General features: G+C 38.3%; 1 protein-coding gene across 1 annotated transcript in view; it reads right to left on the bottom strand.

Annotated features, from left to right (window-relative positions):
• Nucleotides 1-17747, bottom strand: part of PPIL2 (peptidylprolyl isomerase like 2) — a 294121-nt gene extending 276374 nt beyond the window's left edge. Inside the window, exons 1-4 of the mRNA XM_053701935.1 lie at nucleotides 17601-17747; nucleotides 8865-8914; nucleotides 8322-8367; nucleotides 7734-7796 (exon numbers count right to left, since the gene is read on the bottom strand). Coding sequence (XP_053557910.1) covers nucleotides 7734-7796; nucleotides 8322-8367; nucleotides 8865-8914; nucleotides 17601-17632 — 191 coding nt within the window. The 5' untranslated portion in view covers nucleotides 17633-17747. The remainder of the gene's footprint in view (nucleotides 1-7733; nucleotides 7797-8321; nucleotides 8368-8864; nucleotides 8915-17600) is intronic.
• Nucleotides 17748-22257: the final 4510 nt, after the last annotated feature.

Raw genomic sequence — 22257 nt, 5'->3', positions numbered from 1 at the left:
TATACTCACTTCAGAGAAATACATAAAAATAATCTAAAAGACTTCACCTTCTGGGGCATAAAAAAGCTAAAACCAGAATGGAGAGGAGGCAATTTTGAAGAAAAACTCCTAAGAACAGAAGCAGAGCTAATTTAAAATATGCAAACCCTTTATCCAGCAGGATTCAACTCAGAATTAGACTTGTCCCCTTTCCTTCTGTCTTAAAAGTCAATGAAAATATACATAACACAATTGATAAGAAAAACCTTATCCTCATCTAGAATAGTGTATAATTAGATAAACAAACAGCTAAAGAAACAAATATACACAATAAATAAAGGGGAAATTTAAGTTCAGAAATAAAAGTTCAGAAAAATACCAATCATTTACCATACATCAGAAAATTATATATCATATAATTCTAATAGCAAAAAGGCAATTAGTTCTGCCTAAGGATAAACCTCACATTAAGACTAAGAAATTATAAGTTTCAAAATCTCTCCAATATTGTATTTTGAATTAATCTGTCCTCTGAATTTCATTGCAAAAATTGATTTTAGTTATAAATTCTTATTCAAGTAAAAAAGCTAAAAGTGATAAGAATCCATCATAGAGAATGTCACTATAATTAAGTCTAAATATATTATATATATATTATAACATAAAAACTATAATTATTAGATATTCAATGATGTATAAGAATTATTATAAGTAAGCGATAAAGATTAGGAAAGATTCCACCTTATTTATACTAAAGAAATCCACCTTAAAAATTACACCTATCCGAAGACGCATAAGAATTATCAGAAATAAGTGATAAAGATCCGGAAAGATTCCACCTTATTTATACTAAAGAAATCCACCTTAAAAATCACACCTATCAAAATGAAGGAACAACTGACCAATCAAAAAGACAAGAGGGCTTTTTAAACTGCCGGGCTCAGAACAAACACTATCCGTCTTGACAAAGCCTGCTGGCGAAACGCGTAGACGTTACCTGCTGTTACCTGCTTTCTAATTATTGGACTAACAACTTTACCTATCCCCTATCGAAGGAAGTAGAGGAAAAGAAAGTTCAAAAAACAAACGGCCGTTTGTATTTCAAGTCCAAGATTACATCTACACGCTGAGACGTGCACGACAAACACCTGTATCAAGAAGCTGCCTGGGGAAAACGAGATCCTGAACATAGAGGCCGAATTTGCTTCAAACCGGTAGAGAAGGAAACCCATACACGCAGGAGCGTGGTCTAGGTTTTCATTCTCGACATCGGAGATACCTACATCATACAGGGAGGAGAGACACAAAAGAAAAAAACGGTAAGAGAGACCGAGATACCATCAGACACAGACGTGTCAGAAGAGCCGGTAAGCCCTACCAAAAAATATCAATCTTTACTGAGTACAAACTACTTTGTATATATATTATATACCAAAAGACATTGCTACAAAAAGTTAACAACTTAAATAACAATATATTGGACTATGATATGTAAATTGTTTCCATCTGATACAAAGCAACAATATAAAAGTGGAAACCGATATAATATCTGAGAAATCTCTTGCGGTCACTCAGTATCAGAATTAAGGTGGAAATCAAAGATAAATGAGTTAAGGTGAAAATGAAAAACCTAGGTGGAATCTTTTAGAAAAATATACCAAAGTGCTCTTTTTATGCAGTAAATTTTACTTGTTCTTAAACTACAAAGGGAGACGTCCCACAATATATTCTAAAAGTTATATACATGTTTTATATTGTTTTAATAAATATATTTTTGATAAATTGTTTATCAGTCTCCAGACTTTCTCATTTAGCTTCTAGCGCTCCCAAACTACTATTGATTTTTGTTTTTGTTATTGTGTATTAATTTACGGTAATTATAGGGAAAATTACCTGTGAGGGAGCTTTGAGAAGAAATACCTGGCGCTGCTCTTTATATACTTATATTTAAATAGGGTTACAGACAAGGGAGGAGATCCTGATTTAAAGGTACAGTCTAGACAGGATCATGACACAACCACTCCCCCGGATGTAAAATCTGACGGCTGAGATAATCCGCTTCCCAATTGTCTACACCTGGGATGTGAACCGCAGAAATTAGACAGGAGCTGGATTCCACCCAAGCAAGTATCCGAGATACTTCTATCATAGCTTGGGGACTGTGAGTCACACCTTGATGATTGACATATGCCACAGTTGTGATATTGTCTGTCTGAAAACAAATGAACGGTTCTCTCTTCAACAGAGGCCAAACCTGAAGAGCCCTGAAAATAGCACAGAGTTCTAAAATATTGATTGGTAACCTCGCCTCTTGAGATTTCCAAACCCCTTGTGCTGTCAGAGATCCCCAGACAGCTCCCCAACCCGAAAGACCTGAAAGAAACCTGTTGTGATCACAGTCCAGGTTGGACGAACAAAAGAAGCCCCTTGAACTATACGATGGCGATCTAGCCACCAAGTCAGAGAGAGTCGAACATTGGGATTTAAGGATATTAATTGTGATATCTTTGTATAATCCCTGCACCATTGATTCAGCATACAAAGCTGGAGAGGTCTCATATGAAAACGAGCAAAGGGGATTGCGTCTGATGCGGCAGTCAGAAGACCTTCCATGCACATAGCTACTGAAGGGAATGATTGTGTCTGAAGGTTCCGACAAGCTGAAACCAATTTTAATCGTCTCTTGTCTGTTAGAGACAGAGTCATGGACACTGAATATATCTGGAAACCTAAAAAGGTGACCCTTGTCTGAGGAATCAAGGAACTTTTTGGTAAATTGATCCTCCAACCATGTCTTTGAAGAAACAACACTAGTTGATACGTGTGAGATTCTGCAGAATGTAAAGACTGAGCTAGTACCAAGATATCGTCCAAATAAGGAAACACCGCAATAACCCGTTCTCTGATTACAGAGAGTAGGGCACCGAGAACCTTTGAAAAGATTCTTGGAGCTATCGCTAGGCCAAATGGAAGAGTGACAAATTGGTAATGCTTGTCTAGAAAAGAGAATCTCAGAAACTGATAGTGGTCTGGATGAATCGGAATATGAAGATATGCATCCTGTAAGTCTATCACGAACATATCATGCCCTTGCTGAACAAAAGGCAGAATAATCCTTATAGTCACCATTTTGAAAGTTGGCACTCTTACAAAACGATTCAAAATTTTCAGATCCAGAACTGGCCTGAATTTTCTTTCTTTGGGACAATAAATAGCTTTGAATAAAACTCCAGACCCTGTTCCTGAAACGGAACTGGTATGATTACCCCTGAAAGCTCCAGGTCTGAAACACACTTCAGAAAAGCCTGAGCCTTTACTGGATTTGCTGGGATGTGTGAGAGAAAAAATCTTCTCACAGGAGGTCTTCCTCTGAATCCTATTCGGTACCCTGGCCTTGAGAGACAATACTCTGAATCCATTGATTTTGGACAGAATCTGCCCAAATGCTTTGGAAGAATCTTAATCTGCCCCCTACCAGCTGAGCTGGAATGAGGGCCGCACCTTCATGCAGACTTGGGGGCTGGCTTTGGTTTCTTAAACGGCTTGGATTTACTCCAACTTGAAGAAGGTTTCCAATTGGAACCAGATTCTTTGGGGGAAGGATTGGGCTTCTGTTCCTTATTTTGTCGAAAGGAACGAAAACGGTTAGAAGCTTTAGATCTACCCTTAGGTCTTTTATCCTGAGGCAAAAAAACTACCTTCCCACCAGTGACAGTTGAAATAATCGAATCCAACTGAGAACGAAATAAATTATTATCTTGGAAAGAAAGAAATAGTAATCTAGACTTAGATACCATGTCAGCATTCCAATATTTGAGCCACAAAGCTCTTCTATCTAAAATAGCTAAAGATTTAACATCAATTTTGATTATATCAAAAATGGCATCACAGACAAAATGATTAGCATGTTGAAGCAAGCGAACAATGCTAGACAATTCAGGATCTGTTTCCTGTTGCGCTAAACTTTCCAAACCAAAAAAGTTGATGCAGCTGCAATATCAGCCATAGAAATGGCAGGCCTGAGAAGATAGCCAGAATATAAATAAGCTTTCCTTAGATAACATTCAAGTTTCCTATCTAAAGGGTCCTTAAAGGAAGTACTATCTACCATAGGAATAGAAGTACGTTTGGTAAGAGTAGAAATAGCCCCATCAACTCTGGGGATCTTTTCCCAAAACTCCAAACTAACTGCTGGCAAAGGATACAATTTTTTAAACCTTGAAGAAGGGATAAAAGAAGTACCAGGCCAATTCCATTCCTTAGAAATCATATCAGAAATAGCATCAGGAACTGGAAAACCCTCTGGAGTAACCACAGGAGGTTTATAAACAGAATTTAAAGGTTTACTAGTTTTAGTATCAAGAGGACTAGTTTCCTCAATATCCAACATAATCTACACCTCTTAACAAGGAACGAATATACTCCATGTTAAATAAATAAGTAGATTTTTCAGTGTCAATATCAGAGGTAGGATCTTCTGAATCAGCTAGATCCTCATCAGAGGAGGATAATTCAGTATGCTGTCGGTCATTTGAAATTTCATCAACTTTTTGAGAAGTTTTAAAAAGATCTTTTACGTTTATTAGAAGGCGGGATGGCAGACAAAGCCTTCTGAATCGCATCAGCAATAAAATCTTTTATATTCACAGGGACATCATGTACATTAGATGTTGAAGGAACAACAGGCATTGTAATATTACTGATGGATACATTCTCTGCATGTAACAGCTTATGACAACTATTACATACCACAGCTGGAGATATAATCTCCACAAAAAACAGATACACTTAGCTTTGGTAGAACTGTTATCAGGCAGCAGGGTTTCAACAGTGGTTTCTGAGACAGGATCAGATTGAGACATCTTGCAAATGTAAGAGAAAAAAACAACATAAAAAGCAAAATTATCAATTTCCTTATACGGCAGTTTCAGGAATGGGAAAAAAATGCAAACAGCATAGCTCTCTGACATAGAAAAAAGGCAAGAGGCACATAGGAATGGGTTTTTAAATAATGAAATTATTTGGCGCACAACGCAAAATGATTTTTTTTGGCGCTAACAACATCCAGAAGTGACACACTCCGTCATTGCAGACGCAACCTTGCGCAAGGAAACTCGGCGTCAACTAAGATGCCGGAAATTACGAATTTGCATCACCGGACGTACCTTCACGCCAAGAATGACGCAATAAACATCAGAATTTTGCGCCTCGCAAGCCTAATTTTGCCTGCGAAAATTTAATGAATAAGCAGTCAATTTGAAAAAAGACTATACCCCAGGTAAGAAGAATATTTTCCTAAATATGTTTTTTCACAAATATGAAACTGATAGTCTGCAAAAAGGAAATATACATAAGCCTGACTCATAGCAAATATAAGTACAATACATATATTTAGAACTTTATATTAATATATAAAGTACCAAACCATAGCTGAGAGTGTCTTAAGTAATGAAAACATACTTACCGAAAGACACCCATCCACATATAGCAGATAGACAAACCAGTACTGAAACAGTTATCAGTAGAGGTAATGGAATATGAGAGTATATCGTCGATCTGAAAAGGGAGGTAGGAGATGAATCTCTACGACCCATAACAGAGAACCTATGAAAAAGATTTCCCGCGAGGAAAACCATAGAATTCAATAGGTGATACTCCCTTCGCATGCCTCTGACATTCACTGTACTCAGAGGAATCGGGCTTCAAAATGCTGAGAAGCGCATATCAACGTAGAAAATCAAGCACAAACTTACTTCACCACCTCCATAGGAGGCAAAGTTTGTAAAACTGAATTGTGGGTGTGGTGAGGGGTGTATTTATAGGCATTTTGAGGTTTGGGAAACTTTGCCCCTCCTGGTAGGATTGCATATCCCATACGTCACTAGCTCATGGACTCTTGCCAATTACATGAAAGAAAGGCTTCTTCCAAATCACTCTCCCATACGCTGAAATGTTGAACGATGCACAGTGACACCATCTGCAGCAAGATGATGTTGTAGGTCTTTGGAGGTGGTCTGTGGGCTGTTTTTGACCATTGTCACCATCCTTTGCCTCTCCGATATTTTACTTCTGGCCTTAACAAGAACTGTGCCTGTGGTCTTCTATTTCCTCACTATGTGCCTCACAGTGGACACTGACATCTTAAATCTCTGCGATAGCGTTTTGTAGCCTTCCCCTAAACCATAATGTTGAACAATCTTTGTTTTTAGGTCATTTGAGAGTTGTTTTGAAGCCCCCATATTTCCACTCTTCAGAGGAGAGTCAAAGAGAACAACAACTTGCAATGGGCCACCTTAAATACCTTTTCTCATGATTGGATGTACCTGTCTATAAAGTTCAAGGCTTAATGGGCTTACCAAACCAATTGTGTGTTCCAATTAATCAGTGCTAGGTAGTTACAGGTATTCAAATCAACAAAATGACAAGGGTGCCCAAATGTATGCACCTGTCTAATTTTGTTTTGATGCATATTGCACAGTTTCTGTTAATCAAATATATCTAATTTCACTACTGCAATATTACTGTGTCCTTCAGTTATTTGATAGATCAAAATTAAATTGCTGATCCAAACACTCAATTATTTATAAATGAAAATCATGGAAATTGTCAGGGGTGCCTAAACTTTTGCATACGTGTGTGTGTGTGTATATGTATGTATGTATGTATGTATGTATGTATGTATGTATGTATGTATGTACACATACATACATACATACATACACACACACTATATATATATATATATATATATATATATATATATATATATATATAATTATTATTCTTTATTTATAAAGCGCCAACAGATTCCGCAGCGCTGTCCATGGGTACAAAGATAAAAGTACAGTACAATACAATATAGAAGACACCAAAGTTTAACAAAACAAATACAGGGGGAATTGAGGGCCCTGTTCCCGTGGGAACTTACAATCTAGATGGTAGGAGGGTGAGAAACAGGAGGTGGGGACTGCAAAGGTGAGAATGATGTTAGTGTGGAGTTAGATGGGGCAGCAGTTAGGCAGGTAGAATTCATTTTTTTACTGATTTAGAGATAGGCTTCCATGAACAGAAAGGTCTTTAGGGAGCATTTAAAGGAGGAAAGGTTAGGGGAAAGTCTAACAGCTCTGGGAAGTGCATTCCAGATGGTTGGTGCTGCACGAGAGAAGTCCTGTAGCCTGGCATGGGAGGAGGTGATGGTAGAAGATGCAAGGAGCAGGTCATTGTTGGATCTTAGGGGGCGGGCTGGAGTATATTTCTTGATGAGTGAGGACAGGTAGGGGGGGGCTACGTTGGTAAGGGCTTTGTAGGTCAGGATGAGAATTTTGAATTTAATTCTGCAGTGGATGAGTAGCCAGTGAAGGGACACGCAGAGAGGTGCAGCAGATACAGAGCGTCGGGAGAGGTGGATTAGCCTAGCAGAGGCATTTAGGATGGATTGAAGAGGGGAGAGGCGGGAGAGAGGGAGGCCAGTTAGTAGGTTATTACAGTAGTCAAGTCGGGAGATTACCAGGGAGTGGATTAGCTATTTAGTAGTTTCAGCACTCAGAAATGGACGGATTTTGGAGATATTGCGTAGATGGTTGCGACAGGAGGAAGAGAGCAATTGGATGTGGGGAATGAAGGACAGATTGGAATCAAGTGCAACTCCTAGGACACACATACACACAATATATATATCTCCTTATAAATAGGTCTAATATATTAGAAGCCTTTGTTTTTTAACATAATAACTGAAAAAATATAATTATACTTACAGAAGATCAAACACTATTCCATCTGTGGTGCAAACAGGATATTCAAATGGTTGTAAAGATAAGCTGAAGAAAAATCAATTAGATAAGAATTCTCAGTGCAATGTTTTATTATTACTACTATTTTAAAGGTAGCTAAGTAGTATAATATAAGTTGAAAGTACTTAGGGAGACAATGTACTATAAAATATTCTCCCCTTTAATGTGCTCACAATAATCAATTTTACCTTCTGGAGTGCATTCAATCATTTACAAGTAGTATCTTTTATATAAAATTTGTTATTTAAAATAGCTGCTTTTGCATGAAGAAACAGCCACCTAGACTAAAAATGTAATTACTGTAGTACCGACTATAGAAATGCTATGTAAACCAGAGACAACAGAAGAAATTAGCCTACCAGTTGGAGGGGAGAGAAATCTCAGCCAATTTGAAAGGGTGCTCTGAATACAAAAAAAACTTGTATCGGCTGCTTGCCTAAGTATATTGACCCTTTAATTATACTTTCATCTTTTAAATAACTATCACATAAAAAGATATGCACTTTCAAACCTTTAAGAAATAAACACGACCATGCAAAGAAAGATACACACCTACAGTGATCAAACGACAGACGTCTGAAATTTGTTTTTGGGATCTCTGTAAAAAGAAAAAAAAAAGTAAACCTGTTACTTGTTCTGCTAAAATATTTTTTTAAACTTCAGCATATATTTGTTTTTTGCAGATCTATTATCTAGCTTTTGGAACCGATTCTTTTAGAACACTGGTTTTCGAACCTGTCCTCAGACCTCCCTAACAGGTCACATTTTGAAGATATATGAACTAGAGAACAGGTGAAACAATCAGCTGATTAGTAAACATTATTTTTACCTGCTCTCATCCAAGGTTATCCTGAAAACCTGGCCTTTTGGGGAGGCCTGAAGAAAGGTTTGAAAACCAATGGTTTAGAAATAGAGTTTTGTTTTCTAATATTACAACTATAGATGGTAGGCTAGTTTATAATGTTCGCAAGATAAACAAAAATGTCTGACAAAATGTAACACAGTAATAGGGATATGTGCTAGATGTTATGATTTAAACAATATAATCTAAGCAAGAACAATTTGATTTGTATCAAAGTTGCATATAGTTTGTACCTGCTTTCTTTCCACCGTAGAAATGGGTGTATTCTGTACAAGTGATGTACCTGGCAAAAAACATAAATGGTACAGCCAGCTCAATACCAAACAAATCATATGTATGTGTAACAAAAGACTCATGATGCAGATAAATGTGTAAAATATAACAGACAATGGGTTGTATATAAATATGTACAATTTATTTATCAAAGAATAAGATGATCAGACACAAAGTCTTTAAAAACTCATAAATATAGTTATATATTTATATGAACAAACTACTAGGTTGTTTTTATATTACTTAAAAATTGTTAGTAGTCCAGTACTGTAACCACACAGCTTGGCAAATAAGATGCCTACTGTTTCTTCCTAAGCATTGTGTTAAAGAACCTACCAAAATCATGTTATTGCATTTAAAAAACACAATAGATTTTCAAGACAACTACATAAAGAGATAATAAACTGCTAAACACACTGCAATAGCATAGTTACTGCTTACCATACTATTATTTTTCCTCCTGCACCAACATCTCTCTTCAAAAGATGCTCCCTCATATTATTATATTACAGATTCAGTAGCACTATAAACATAGTCATGATATGCATTGCAAGGTAACATTTATAGGGATCAAGTCAGTAGAGGGCCCTGCCGAAAGTTGCACTGTTGTACTCAGCTCTTATGAAGGTGATCTGCAAACAGCTGGGCTCATAGGCTTACATGCTAAGGTGGTTAAAGGGACACAAGTCAAAGTTAAAAACTTTCAGGATTTAGCTTCCAAACTACGGTCCTCAAGTACCCCAACAGTCCTGGTTTTCATTATAGCTGAACTAGAGCACAGGTGAAATAAGCATCTGATGGATGAGAGCAGGTTGGTTACTGATCAGCTGATTACTTCACCTGTGCACTGGTTCAGCTATCATGAAAAGCAGGCCTGTTGGGGGTACTTGAGGACTGCGGTTAGGAAACACTGACCTAGAGCATGCAATTTTAAACAACTTTCCAATTTACTTCCATTAACAAAATATGCAGTCTTTTTATATTTACACTTTTTGAGTCGCCAGCTCCTACTGAGCCTGTGCAAGAATTCACAGAATATAGGTATATGCATTTGTGATTGGCTGATGGCTGTCACATGATACAGGAGTGGAAAAAGACATAACCAAAATTTGTCAGAAAAAAAATCTACAACTCAATTGAAGATCAAACTAAGTGCTATTGCATTGTCTTTTTATTGCGCATTTGCTGATTCTGCAAATCTACTGTAGTTACTGGTCCTTTAAGGGCATAACAAAGGAGAGGAAATGGGGTTAGAAACGTTAGTATCGATTGTAAGCATCTCTGAACAGTAGAGTTTTTAGGGAGCACTTGAAACTTTAAAAACTAGGGGAGAGCCTTGTTGAGCAAGGCAGAGAGTTCCACAAGATAGGGGCAGTCTGGAGAAGTCCTGTAGATGGTTATGTGAGGAGGTAATAAGAGAAGAGGAGGTTGTGAGCAAAGCGAAGGGGACAGGAGTGAAAGTATCTGGAGACAAGGTCTGAGATATGGGGGGGGGGGAGCAGTGCAGTTGATGCAGTTGAGGGCCTTGTATGTCAGAATTTTATGTTTAATTCTGGAGGCTATAGAAAACCAGTGAAGGAATTGGCAGAGAGGTGCAGCAGATAAAGAGCGACATGTGAGGAAGACGAGCCTAGCAGAGGCATTCATTATGGATTGTAAAGGAGCTAGACGACAGGGAGACTAGAGAGGGTGGAGTTGCAGTAGTCAAGGTAGGAAAGGATGGGAGAGTGGATTAAAATCTTGGTTGTGTCTTGTGTAAAGAAATGTTGAATTTTAGAGATGTTTTTAAGGTGAAAGGGGCAGGAATTGGCAAAAGAGTGAGGAGTGAAAGAAAGATCTGAGTGAAGTGTGACCCTAAGACATCGGGAATGCAGGATTGGGGTAATGAAAGAATTATCGACAGTTATAGAAAAATGGGTGGTGGAGATTTTGGAAGAAGGGGGAAAAATAAGGAGCTCAGTTTTGGAGAGATTTAGCTTATGGTAGTGAGAGGACATCCAGGATGAGATATGAGAAAGACAGTTAGTGACACGGCTTATCAAGGAAGGAGATAGGTCTAGTGCAGAGAGGTAGATTTGGGTGTCATCAGCATACAAGTGATATTGAAACATGAGGGACTATATTAAGGAACCTAATGATGATGTATAGATTGAGAAGAGGAGGGGACCAAGGACAGAGTCTTGGCGTACCCCCAACAGAAAGTGGTAAAACGGCAGAAGATGCACCAGAGAAGGCTACACTAAAGGTACAGTTAGACAGGTAGGAAGAGAATCACGAGAAGGCTGTGTCTCAAATGCCGAAGGATTTGAAGGTTTGGAGCAAAAGAGGATGGTCAACAGTATCAAAGGCTGCAGACAGATCGAGGAGGATTATCAGAGAGAAGTGGCCTTTCGATTTTGCTGTAAATAGGTCGTTGGCAACCTTAACGATTTCTGTCTCTGCTGAGTGTTAGGGGCAAAATTCAGATTGCAGTGGGTCAAGGAGGGAGTTTAATGAAAGGCAAATGTGATAGATGTGTGTATTCTATCTTTTCAAGAAGTGAAAAAGGCAATGGGAAGTAGGGAAAAAGGGCAATAGTTTGATGGGGAGGTTGGATTGAGAGGTTTTTTTTTTTTGAGGATAGGTGTGACCAGTGCATGTTTTAGAGATGAGGGATATATACTGGTGCTGAGGAAATGAGGTTGAAAATGTGCTTAAAATTGCATGCTCTAGCTCAGTGTTTTTCAACCAGTGTGCCGTGAGAGATCCTCAGGTGTGCCGCGGCAGACTGACAACAGTGCGGGGGTGTCCCTCTTTCAAATTTTGAAATATTGGGAGGTATGTGACAGGCTCATCAGGCATCATTTACAACCATGACATTGACATTCATTCACAGACAATCATTATGATTGTTTGTGAATGAATGTCAATATGTCATGTATAGTTTGTAGGAGGCATGGCATGGCAGCACAGTACAGTGTGTGTATATATATATATATATATATATATATATATATATATATATATATATATATATACACACACCAACACACACACACTGTATATATATCCTGTATTAGGCTACAATGTGTGATTTTGTAAAATTTTGGGATGGTGGTGTGCCACAGGATTTTTTTAATGTAAAAAAGTGTGCCATGGCAAAAAAAAGGTTGCAAAGTCACTGCTCTAACTGAATCATGAAAGAAAAATTTGGAGTTTCAGATCATCCCTTTAGGCAAGCACATTGCTCTGCTCATTGCGCTCCGACCACAAGCAGTAAGGAAAGCACAATCAAACCGTTTCTTCCTTTGCTCTTGCAGCATGTTTTGAATTTTAGTTTCCATTAGTAGACTAGTGGAGAGGTGCTGTACCACCTACAGGAATTGGGGAAATACATTATAAATATAAGGGGCTCAAAAATCTGTGTGCGCGCGTGTGTGTATGTGTAATATTATATATATATATATATATATATATATATATATATATATATATATATATATATATATATATATATATATATATATATATATATATATATATATATATATATATATATATATAATATCTCAATGTAAATATTTGCATAGGAAATTAGCACATCTAGGCAAGTATCCCCGCTTGCCTAGATGTGCTAATTTCCTATGCAAATATTTACATTGATTTAATTTTGAGACATGGAGGATTTTAATTTCAGTTTTTTTATCTCCCCCATAATTTTAATGAAAAAAAAAAATGTATGTATATATATATATATATATATATATATATATAAATTAATTAAAATTATGGGGGAGATAAAAAACTGAAATTAAAATCCTCCATGTCTCAAAATTAAATCAATGTAAATATTTGCATAGGAAATTAGCACATACTCACAAAAGTGAGTATACCCCTCACATTTTTGTAAATATTTTATTATATCTTTTCATGTGACAACACTGATGAAATGACACTTTGCTACAATGTAAAGTAGTGAGTGTACAGCCTGTATTACCAGTGTAAATTTGCTGTCCCCTCAAAATAACTCAACACACAGCCATTAATGTCTAAACCGTTGGCAGCAAAAGTGAGTACACCCCTAAGTTGAAATGTCCAAATTGGGCCCAATTAGCCATTTTCCCTCCCTGGTGTCATGTGACTCGTTAGTGTTACAAGGTCTCAGGTGTGAATGGGGAGCAGGTGTGTTAAATTTGGTGTTATCGCTCTCAAGCTCTCTCATACTGGTCAATGGAAGTTCAACATGGCACCTCATGGCAAAAAACTCTCTGAGGATCTGAAAAAAAGAATTGTTGCTCTACATAAAGATGGCCTAGGCTATAAGAAAATTGCCTAGACCCTGAAACTGTGTTGCAGCACGGTGGGCAAGATCATACAGCAGTTTCACAGTACAGGTTCCACTCAGAACAGGCCTCACCATGGTCGACCAAAAAAGTGGAGTACACGTGCTCAGTGTCATATCCAGAGGTTGTCTTTGGGAAATAGACATTTGAGTGCTGCCAGCATTGCTGCAGAGGTTGAAGGGGTGGCGGGTCAGCCTGTCAGTGCTCAGACCATACACCGTACACTGCATCAAATTGGTCTGCGTGGCTGTCATCCCAGAAGGAAGCCTCTTCTAAAGTTGATGCACAAGAAAGCCCGCAAACAGTTTGCTGAGGACAAGCAGACTAAGGACATGGATTACTTATTTGGTTCAGATAGTATCAACTGTCAAGTGTGTGACGGTAACCAGGTGAGGAGTACAAAGACAAGTGTGTCTTGCCTACAGTCAAGCATGGTGGTGGGAGTGTCATGGTCTGGGCCTGCATGAGTGCTGCCGGCACTAGGGAGCTTACAGTTCATTGAGGGAACCATGAATGCCAGCATGTACTTTGACATACTAAAGCACAGCATGATCCCCTTCCTTCGGAGACTGGGCCGCAGGGGGGTTTTCCAACATAATAACGACCCCAAACGCACCTCCAAGACGACCACTGCCTTGCTAAAGAAGCTGAGGGTAAAGGTGATGGACTGGCCAAGCATGTCTCCAGACCTAAACCCTATTGAGCATCTGTGGGGTATCCTCAAATGGAAGGTGGGGGAGAACAAGGTCTCTAACATCCACCAGCTCCCTGATGTCGTCATGGAGGAGTGGAAGAGGACTCCAGTGGCAACCTGGGAAGCTCTGGTGAACTCCATGCCCAAGAGGGTTAAAGCAGTGCTGGAAAATAATGGTGGCCACACAAAATATTGACAGTTTGGACATTTCCACTTAGGGGTGTACTCACTTTTGTTGCCAACGGTTTAGACATTAATGGCTGTGTGTCGAGTTATTTTAAGGTGACAGCAAATTTACACTTTTATACAGGCTGTACATTCACTACTTTACATTGTAGCAAAGTGTAATTTCTTCAGTGTTGTCACATGAAAAGATACAATAAAATAATTACAAAAATGTGAGGGGTGTACTCACTTTTGTGAGATATTGTATGTGTAGCCCACCAATCTCCAGCTAGCTTCCAAAGCGTATTGCTGCTGAGGATATGTACAGTATGTATGCTTTTCAACAAAGGGTAACAAGCTATGATTTATCATAACTAAAAATAAAGGTAACCTTTATTAATCGTTCTTTAAAAAAAAAAAACAACTTATGAATAGGTAACTTTATTTTGCTGTAGCTTCAACGCTAACCTAAGCAACTCCAGCTGCCCGTGGAACAGCTCAGTTTTTTCAATGAGGGGACATTTCCACCTCTTAGCCCAGGGATTGATGAATAAGTTTAAAATTTAGGAGCCAGCAAGACTATTTAGGAGCAAGGCAGTGGTATTTGTAAATATATTTATGGAGAATATATTAGGAGCCAGGGGTAAAATTCCAGGAGCCAGTGGCTCCCAGGCTCCTGTCTTTGTTGAGCCCTGTCTTAGCCAATATCCGTGCTTGCCCTTTTGCATTATGCTGTAGGCTAGTATGGCTATTGGCTAAGTGGTGGAAACGTCACCTCGTTGATAAACTGAGTTGTACCTATTGAGGCCAGAGGCACTTAGGTTAGCGCTGAAACCTACATAAAGGTACCTATTCATCAGTTTTTTTAAACTTATGAATGAAGATCGCCTTTATTTTTAGTGATGGCAAATCCTAGCGTCCTTGAAATGTTAGAATTTACCATCACTTTAAAATTGCATCCTGTCTCTGAATTATGAAAGTTTAACTTTGACTTTCATATCCCTTTAAGATTAATGCAACCAGCTGTGGATACACCTGAGGAAAAATACATGTAATCAGCATTTCTCCAGTGGCACATAGTCACATAGTGCATACACATCCCTGTTAAATATTTTAACTATGGCAGAGATAACTTAACAGAAGTATTATTTTCAAAACCATGCACAGTGCAAAAATGTCAAAGAAAAAAGCAAACAATAAGCTCAACTATAATAATAATAATAATAATAGTACCAAATATGTAAATTCTAAAAGAGAGGTGCAACCTGGAAAGATTATATACAGAAACAGTAAATAGAAAAGTGAATGCACCGGTATAAGGTGTATCCAAAAGCCCAGGACAATAGCATCCTCACTTAAATAATCACAAGAACACAAGGGTTAATTTGCAAGATAAAATAAATGTATATATTTATTGAATCATGAATAAAATACACAAAAAACACATGGTTTGACACATAGACATCCAAGACAACACATGGGCCCCTCACACAACCCAATGAGAAACTTAGCCGGCTGTAACAGTTTATAAATGGTGCACCATATTGGCAGCAAACGTTATTGCCGTTTAAAGTTCAGTTCAGTGTAGTCACTTGTGCTTGCAGTCACGGTGATGCAATAATAATAGTCAAGTCGCAATGGTATCCTGTAGATGCGTATGCAACAAAATAGGCAAGCAGAGTAATAGGCAAATAAGCAAATGGTCATATAAGGTGCAAGCAGGCACACGCAGGCAAAGTCACTCAACAGGTAAGAACAATTAAAGTCCGCTGTAATCCTGTGTGGGGTATTCACATGAGCAAATACAATCAGCAGTATAGGAAGGCCAATAATCGTTAGCAGGGGCTGCCACCTCCTCCGGTAGCTATAATAGCCAGTTGGTGTGCAGCACCACATCCATGGGATGCCCCCACCATTCCAGCTGTGAATCTTTCCTGTGTGGAGGAGTAGTGAGCCTGACTTTCATTGGTCAAACCATCTATAACATCTGTTAAGGAAAGGTAGTATGAACTGGCTATTATAGCTACCAGAGGAAGTGGCAGCCCCTGCTGACGATTATTGGCCTTCCTATACTGCTGATTGTATTTGCTCATGTGAATACCCCACACAGGGTTACAGCGGAATTTAATTGTTACCTGTTAATTGTACCTGTTGAGTGAATTTGCCTGCATGTGCCTGCTTGCACCTTATATGACCATCACTATGCTTGCTTGCCTGCATTGTTGCATACGCATCTACAGGATACCATTGCGACTTGACTATTATTATTGCATTACTATGACAGCAAGCACAAGTGACTACACTGAACTGAACTTTAAACGGCAATAACTGTTGCTGCTAATATGGTGCACCATTTATAAACTGTTACAGCCGGCTAAGTTTCTCATTGGGTTGCGTGAGGGGCCCATGTGTTGTCTTGTGTGTCTATGTGTCAAACCATGTGTTTTTTGTGTATTTTATTCATGATTCAATAAAGATATACATTTTTTATCTTGCAAATTTTTATCTTGTAAATTAATTCTTGTGATTATTTAAGTGAGGGTGCTATTGTCCTGGGCTTTTAGATACACCTTATACCGGTGCATTCACTTTTCTATTTACTGTTTCTGTACAGTGCAAAAATACTTAGTTTTGTGTTTCAAGTAAATTGCAGTACATTCCACATCATCGTTCTTGTTTTGTTTTTTTAAGGTGTGTTGCTCACAACTTAAAGGACATTAAACAAGGCTCAACAAATGTGTTAAAAATCTAGGAGCCTGCTCACAAACACACACACATATATATATATACATATACATATATATATATATATATATATATATATATATATATATATATATATATATATATAGATATAGATGATAGATATACACACACAGATACATACATACATACAATAACAGCCACACCAAGCTAAGTTTTAGGTGTATTTGGCAGGGGGTGTTGGGGGCATCCATGAGCACCAGGGCCTACATTTAGGATTTGTTGAGCCCTGCATTAAACACCTCTTGCTTTGTGTAAAAATTGTGATTTGCCCCACGCTCCATAGAGACCAAGAAGCAAGTTCTATAGCCTGCATAAGCTGGGAACTAAGTAGCTGGTTTAGGTGGTTTGCAGCATTTTGAAAACACAGGTTGCAGATTTTGCTTTTCAGCTTCTCTGGGGAGCATATGACAAATCACAGCTGTCACACAAAATCAAGAAGTGTTTACAAGAACAAAACATAATAATACGTTCTCTATGGAAAAATTGCTAGATCACATTAGTGTAAGAAGTAAACTAGATACCAACAAACTGACAGAATGCATACCAAAAAGAATTACATAACCACTACCAGGAGATTTCCACCAGCTCTTTCTGTGTGTACACTGTATATATATTCCCACCTACTGGAGGAAAACTCTGCATCCTACATCTGACACATCTAAATATACAAGCATCTGTGATATAGCTATTTTAAACAAACCCTCCGGCCTAGTATACATCATTCTGTAGCGAATAGAAGCCACACTAACATTTTATCTTTCTGGTGCTGTCTCTTCCCCATGTTGCCACTGCCAGCGATCAACAACTCCTACTCCGAAAATGATTTTTGAGAGCTGAATGTGCTTCCGGTCAGTTATTTCAGAGCGCACTAAGATGACGTTACAAGGCGGATGTTTACTTTTTTTTTCTCTGATAGCAGAGCATTCCCACTGTATGATCTGTATCTCCGTGAGTACCAATATGGTGATCTTTAGGGTGCAGCTGCTGGCGCTGTCTAGTGCTGAAATGTATTCTGAAGATCAGTTCTGGTCTACCTACCAGCTGCGAAGGTTGTGAACTTGTAACAGCATTATACACTGTAATAGAGATGTTTGTAGTTGCTACAAGTCTATAACGTTTATAGCAGTAATGTAAACCAGCCCTTAGTAGTTTGTAACTGAAGTGTGATTTTTTTTTAAGTTAGATTGTAGTTTTGCATAATAAAACAAAAAGTGTATGTTTCATGCATATAGTTCTGAATGTAAGCTGTTTCTCGAATGCGAATATGGGTTTAACGTTGTTATATGAAACCATATATTTAAGAAAACTTAGCAGACACTTTGAGATAAAATGTTTAGTTATGCATATTTAACAAAAACAACAAAAAAGCGGCACTATACAAGATAAGACAAGTGGTGTGTGGAGCTTGATAAATACATATCTTGTAATTACATGGTGTACATTGTACTTTTAAAGCAAGTATAATTCAATATGTTCAGTTAACAGAAACTGGCTTGTAAAGGGTGCACGAGGAACAGGGATGACTGCCTTCTCCTCATACACATACCATCAGAGTCCTCAGCACCATATATATTCTTCTGTTTTAATAAAACAGAAGAATATATATGGTGCTGTTTTAATAAAACCAAAGAATATATATGGTGGTGAGTACTTTTTCTTTTAATCTTTTATTGAGGTTTGTATAGATAAACGCATAAAGAAATATATGTCAATTCACAATGCCTGCAGGTATGCAAACAAAAATGTCAACTCAAATAGGCGCATAGTTAAGCAAGAGTTGGTCACACATCTAGAAGGTAAATAATAAGGTAATAGGTCATCTGGTAGAGATGGCAGCTAGGCATGCTGTTAAACATCTATATACATGTACCTTGTAGACACAATATCTCAGCATGCTAAGAGTAAGTAATTACAGACCATTGCTAACATAGTAACGGGCATTCAACCTGCTAGGTAAGCATATCTAATTAAATATCTACATAAACATATCAAACATAAACGAAAAAGGCAAATTCATCAATTATGATAGTACATATATAATTGAAACCTCATGTTTTGTTTTTAAATATAGTATAGAATCCTCTTATAACACTGTAGGCCACTCTTGGGCCTAATAACAAAATAGAGGGATACTAGTTTATGAAATGGCAACTTTTGGGCCTTAGTACAGTTAGGTATAATTTATTTCTGAAAAGGAGAATCTAATTTGTACAATATAAAATGGGATAGATAATGTGGGAGACAATAACGCGGTGGATCTTAGTGAATGGAGTAGGGTATAATGAGATAAAATTATAATTTAAATTAAATCTGGAACCTCTAAATTAGGGTATATTTAAGCAGGCACACTTGGGCCACTGATGTACCCAAAGTGAGATGGCAATGGGATCCCAACTAAGATCAAAAGGGATGCAGGAACATGCACAGATTGCAGGGGCAAAAGGTGCTATGTATGGTTCTCACAAGGTCCTGTAGTACACTGTTTGAGATAAATATTTAAAAAAGGAGCATACTAGATGTAGTTAAACTATATTGGGCGACAAGCTAGTGGACAAATTTATAACCTGGTTTCACAGTTTTATATCAGCTAAGCTTGCTGAAAATGGGGGAGTAGTCATTATCATAAAATGGTAAGGGAATAGCTCTCTGTCTAGTGAAAATATGTGTACTATTTATAATTGATGTGTTTAAGCAGAGTTTAGGTCTTATTAGTGCATAAAATAGGCCTCCTTATGTTAAAGGTGTGAGTGCTATGGCCGCTAGCAGCACAGCGTGGTGGGATGAGGAGGAGGCCACAGTAATATAACAGGTACACTCAATACACATTTACAGGCCAAGTTAATTAAATACACCTAGGTCCCCTGGACTAGTACTAAATGCAATACTTCTGGAACATAGCACATAAATAACTGCAAGCATTCTAAATAAAAATCTCTAAAATGGGAAAAGTAATACAGACATCTAGGAGCCTGACATTTGCGATAAAATATGAGAGTTCCCCTAGACTCAATTGCCGTATTAAAACATATTTAGAAGTGGGGGGATACCAGGTACTGACCAGCATAACATTTTCTGATTTTCAGGGGGTCACAAAACTCTGCTGTAACTTAACTTATAAACATTTTTATCTTAACCCTTTATCCCCATTGATTAAGCTGACCATATAGCTTCTGGTGTGGGGCAGAGAGTAACAAAGAACATTCACAAGGATTAACAACTCAACATTATTAAAGAAAGATAAAGTCCTTTACTAGAGCAAGCTCACTCATATCAGTTCCATATTAGGAGAATAAAATATGCAGGATCTTAAGAAACAGTTTCTGATGTTTAGCAGCTGGGATTTTTGGGATGCGTGTACCTTGGCCCACTCCAGAGCTCATGTCCCTCAGAACTTTTCTCACTGCCCCAGGAGCATAGTGCTTTGACAGCAGCAGTGTGTGGAGGCTCTTTGCGAGAACTTCTATACTGCTTGATGATGTAAACAAATCCTGCAGCTCTGCAGGAATAATGCTCAAAGTCTCTGCCGATGAAGGCACAACATGGGCGCTACTGCCCACCCGCTGGTTATCTCCTACTGTGTTTGAGCGATGTGCTCCGATGGGGCTCCAATGTAGCAGTGGGTTGGTAAGTAATGTAAGAGGCTGTTAGTAGAAGGTAGTCATATATCCAGATGCAGTGGTCAGCTGGATTGATGCTCCACAGACTTCGACCTCCAGTTCAGGTGCTAACTCACAGGAAATCTTGGTGCGGGTCATAGGTGCTCCTTCCCACTTGTTACTACTAGAGGCCCTCCAGTCTCGCTCTGGACCTCGCAGGTATCACCCATGCCGTCGTCAGGACTCTCTGAGGTAAGTAGCAGTTTCTGGGGCTCTGGAGTGCCGCCACTTTCGTGGGACACTTCTGTAGGGTTAGGATCGATATCCCACGTGGGGAGTTGTAATGCACTCCGCAAGTTTTCACTAAATGAGATCTGGTGAAAATCAAGCAGGGCCTTGATTTCCTTTAAAATAAAATCTGTCATCTCCACAGGTAATTCTGGCTTATAGTAAGAATAGTAGCAGCGCACAAATGGCACTGTGCAACGACTGAGACCCGTAGGTGCTCAGTCAGGTTTGGGTTTGACAGGTAAGTAAGTTCCAGAATATTGGGCTAGCAGCAATCCCGAAAATCTTGATATGAGATAGAACAGTTTCCTATGATTTAGATTATATATACAGTATATATCTCAGGCTTAGATGACAGCTTGAACTGGTGATATTATGAAGATAAGTCCGGAAAGCTGGAGCAGCACTTATATTGCGACCTCTCATGGCCGCTGCCCAGAAGTCCCCCTGGTGCTGAGTACTTTTAAAGCAAAATATTTGATTCGCAACTGGATAGTCAGACTTATAGTTAAAAAAGACCTTCTAGCTATAACTTTGGTAGGTGTAAATGTTTAAAGGGATATGAAACCCAAAAGTTTCTTTTGTGGTTCAGACAGCATAACATTTTTAAAAAGTTTCCAATTTCTATTATCAAATTAGCTTAATTCCCATGATTTTCTTTGTTGAAAAGATACCTCGGTAGGCATCATATTGCACCTGAGGAAACGGTCAGGAAAGACCGAGAAACGTTGTGCTGCTATACTTCAAATAAAGTCTGTTTGTTTTTACTAGACTTTTGCCACGAACCATCATCTTTTTCAACCATACTATCCACAATTTTATTCAACATTTGGATTCATTTTGATACATTGTATCCAAGAGGGTATCCACTTTTACTGGTGTATCCATTAACACCAGTGAACGATCCGGCTTGGCGCTGAGCTTGTGGCTAGTCACTGCATGCTGTGAGCCTGTCGCCGCTCCCACGCTTCAGAGCTGCTCTGACATCCATCAGTGTGAGTTAGCTGGACGACTCCCAACAGTCCAGAAGGCATTTGTGACACTTCTCAAGTGTCATACAGCTTGTAAGTACGGTCTTACTTGTACATTTGGCGTGTTTGAATCATCTGATTGTGCACCATGGTGGCGCCTTCTTTTTTATCTTTCACATCTACAGATCATAACATCTTGGGACACCAACAAGAATTTCGAAGAAGCAGCCTGCCATCTGTTCCAGACATTTGAATCTGGATTATGGACTAGACGAACTGTCCAATATCACATTTCCACCATCTACTAGATTGGTTTGATTGGGACTTTTTTTCACTCTGTATATATATTTTGCAATATTTACCCCTGTATACACATATAGGGGTATTTCACTATTACATTGCACTATATGTTGATATTTTTACTTTTTATACACAGGTATTTGGCGCACTGGTTTTTTTTCACATTTAATAATCTGAAGCACTACTTTGCCGGAAATTGTGCTGCCATTTAGTGCTCTTGCAAATGGATAACATTCTTGCAAAACTGCTGC

This window comes from Bombina bombina, chromosome 2, assembly GCF_027579735.1.
Source record: "Bombina bombina isolate aBomBom1 chromosome 2, aBomBom1.pri, whole genome shotgun sequence".
NCBI classification, from domain to species: Eukaryota; Metazoa; Chordata; class Amphibia; order Anura; family Bombinatoridae; genus Bombina; species Bombina bombina.
This window is presented reverse-complemented; position numbering and strand designations above follow the sequence as displayed.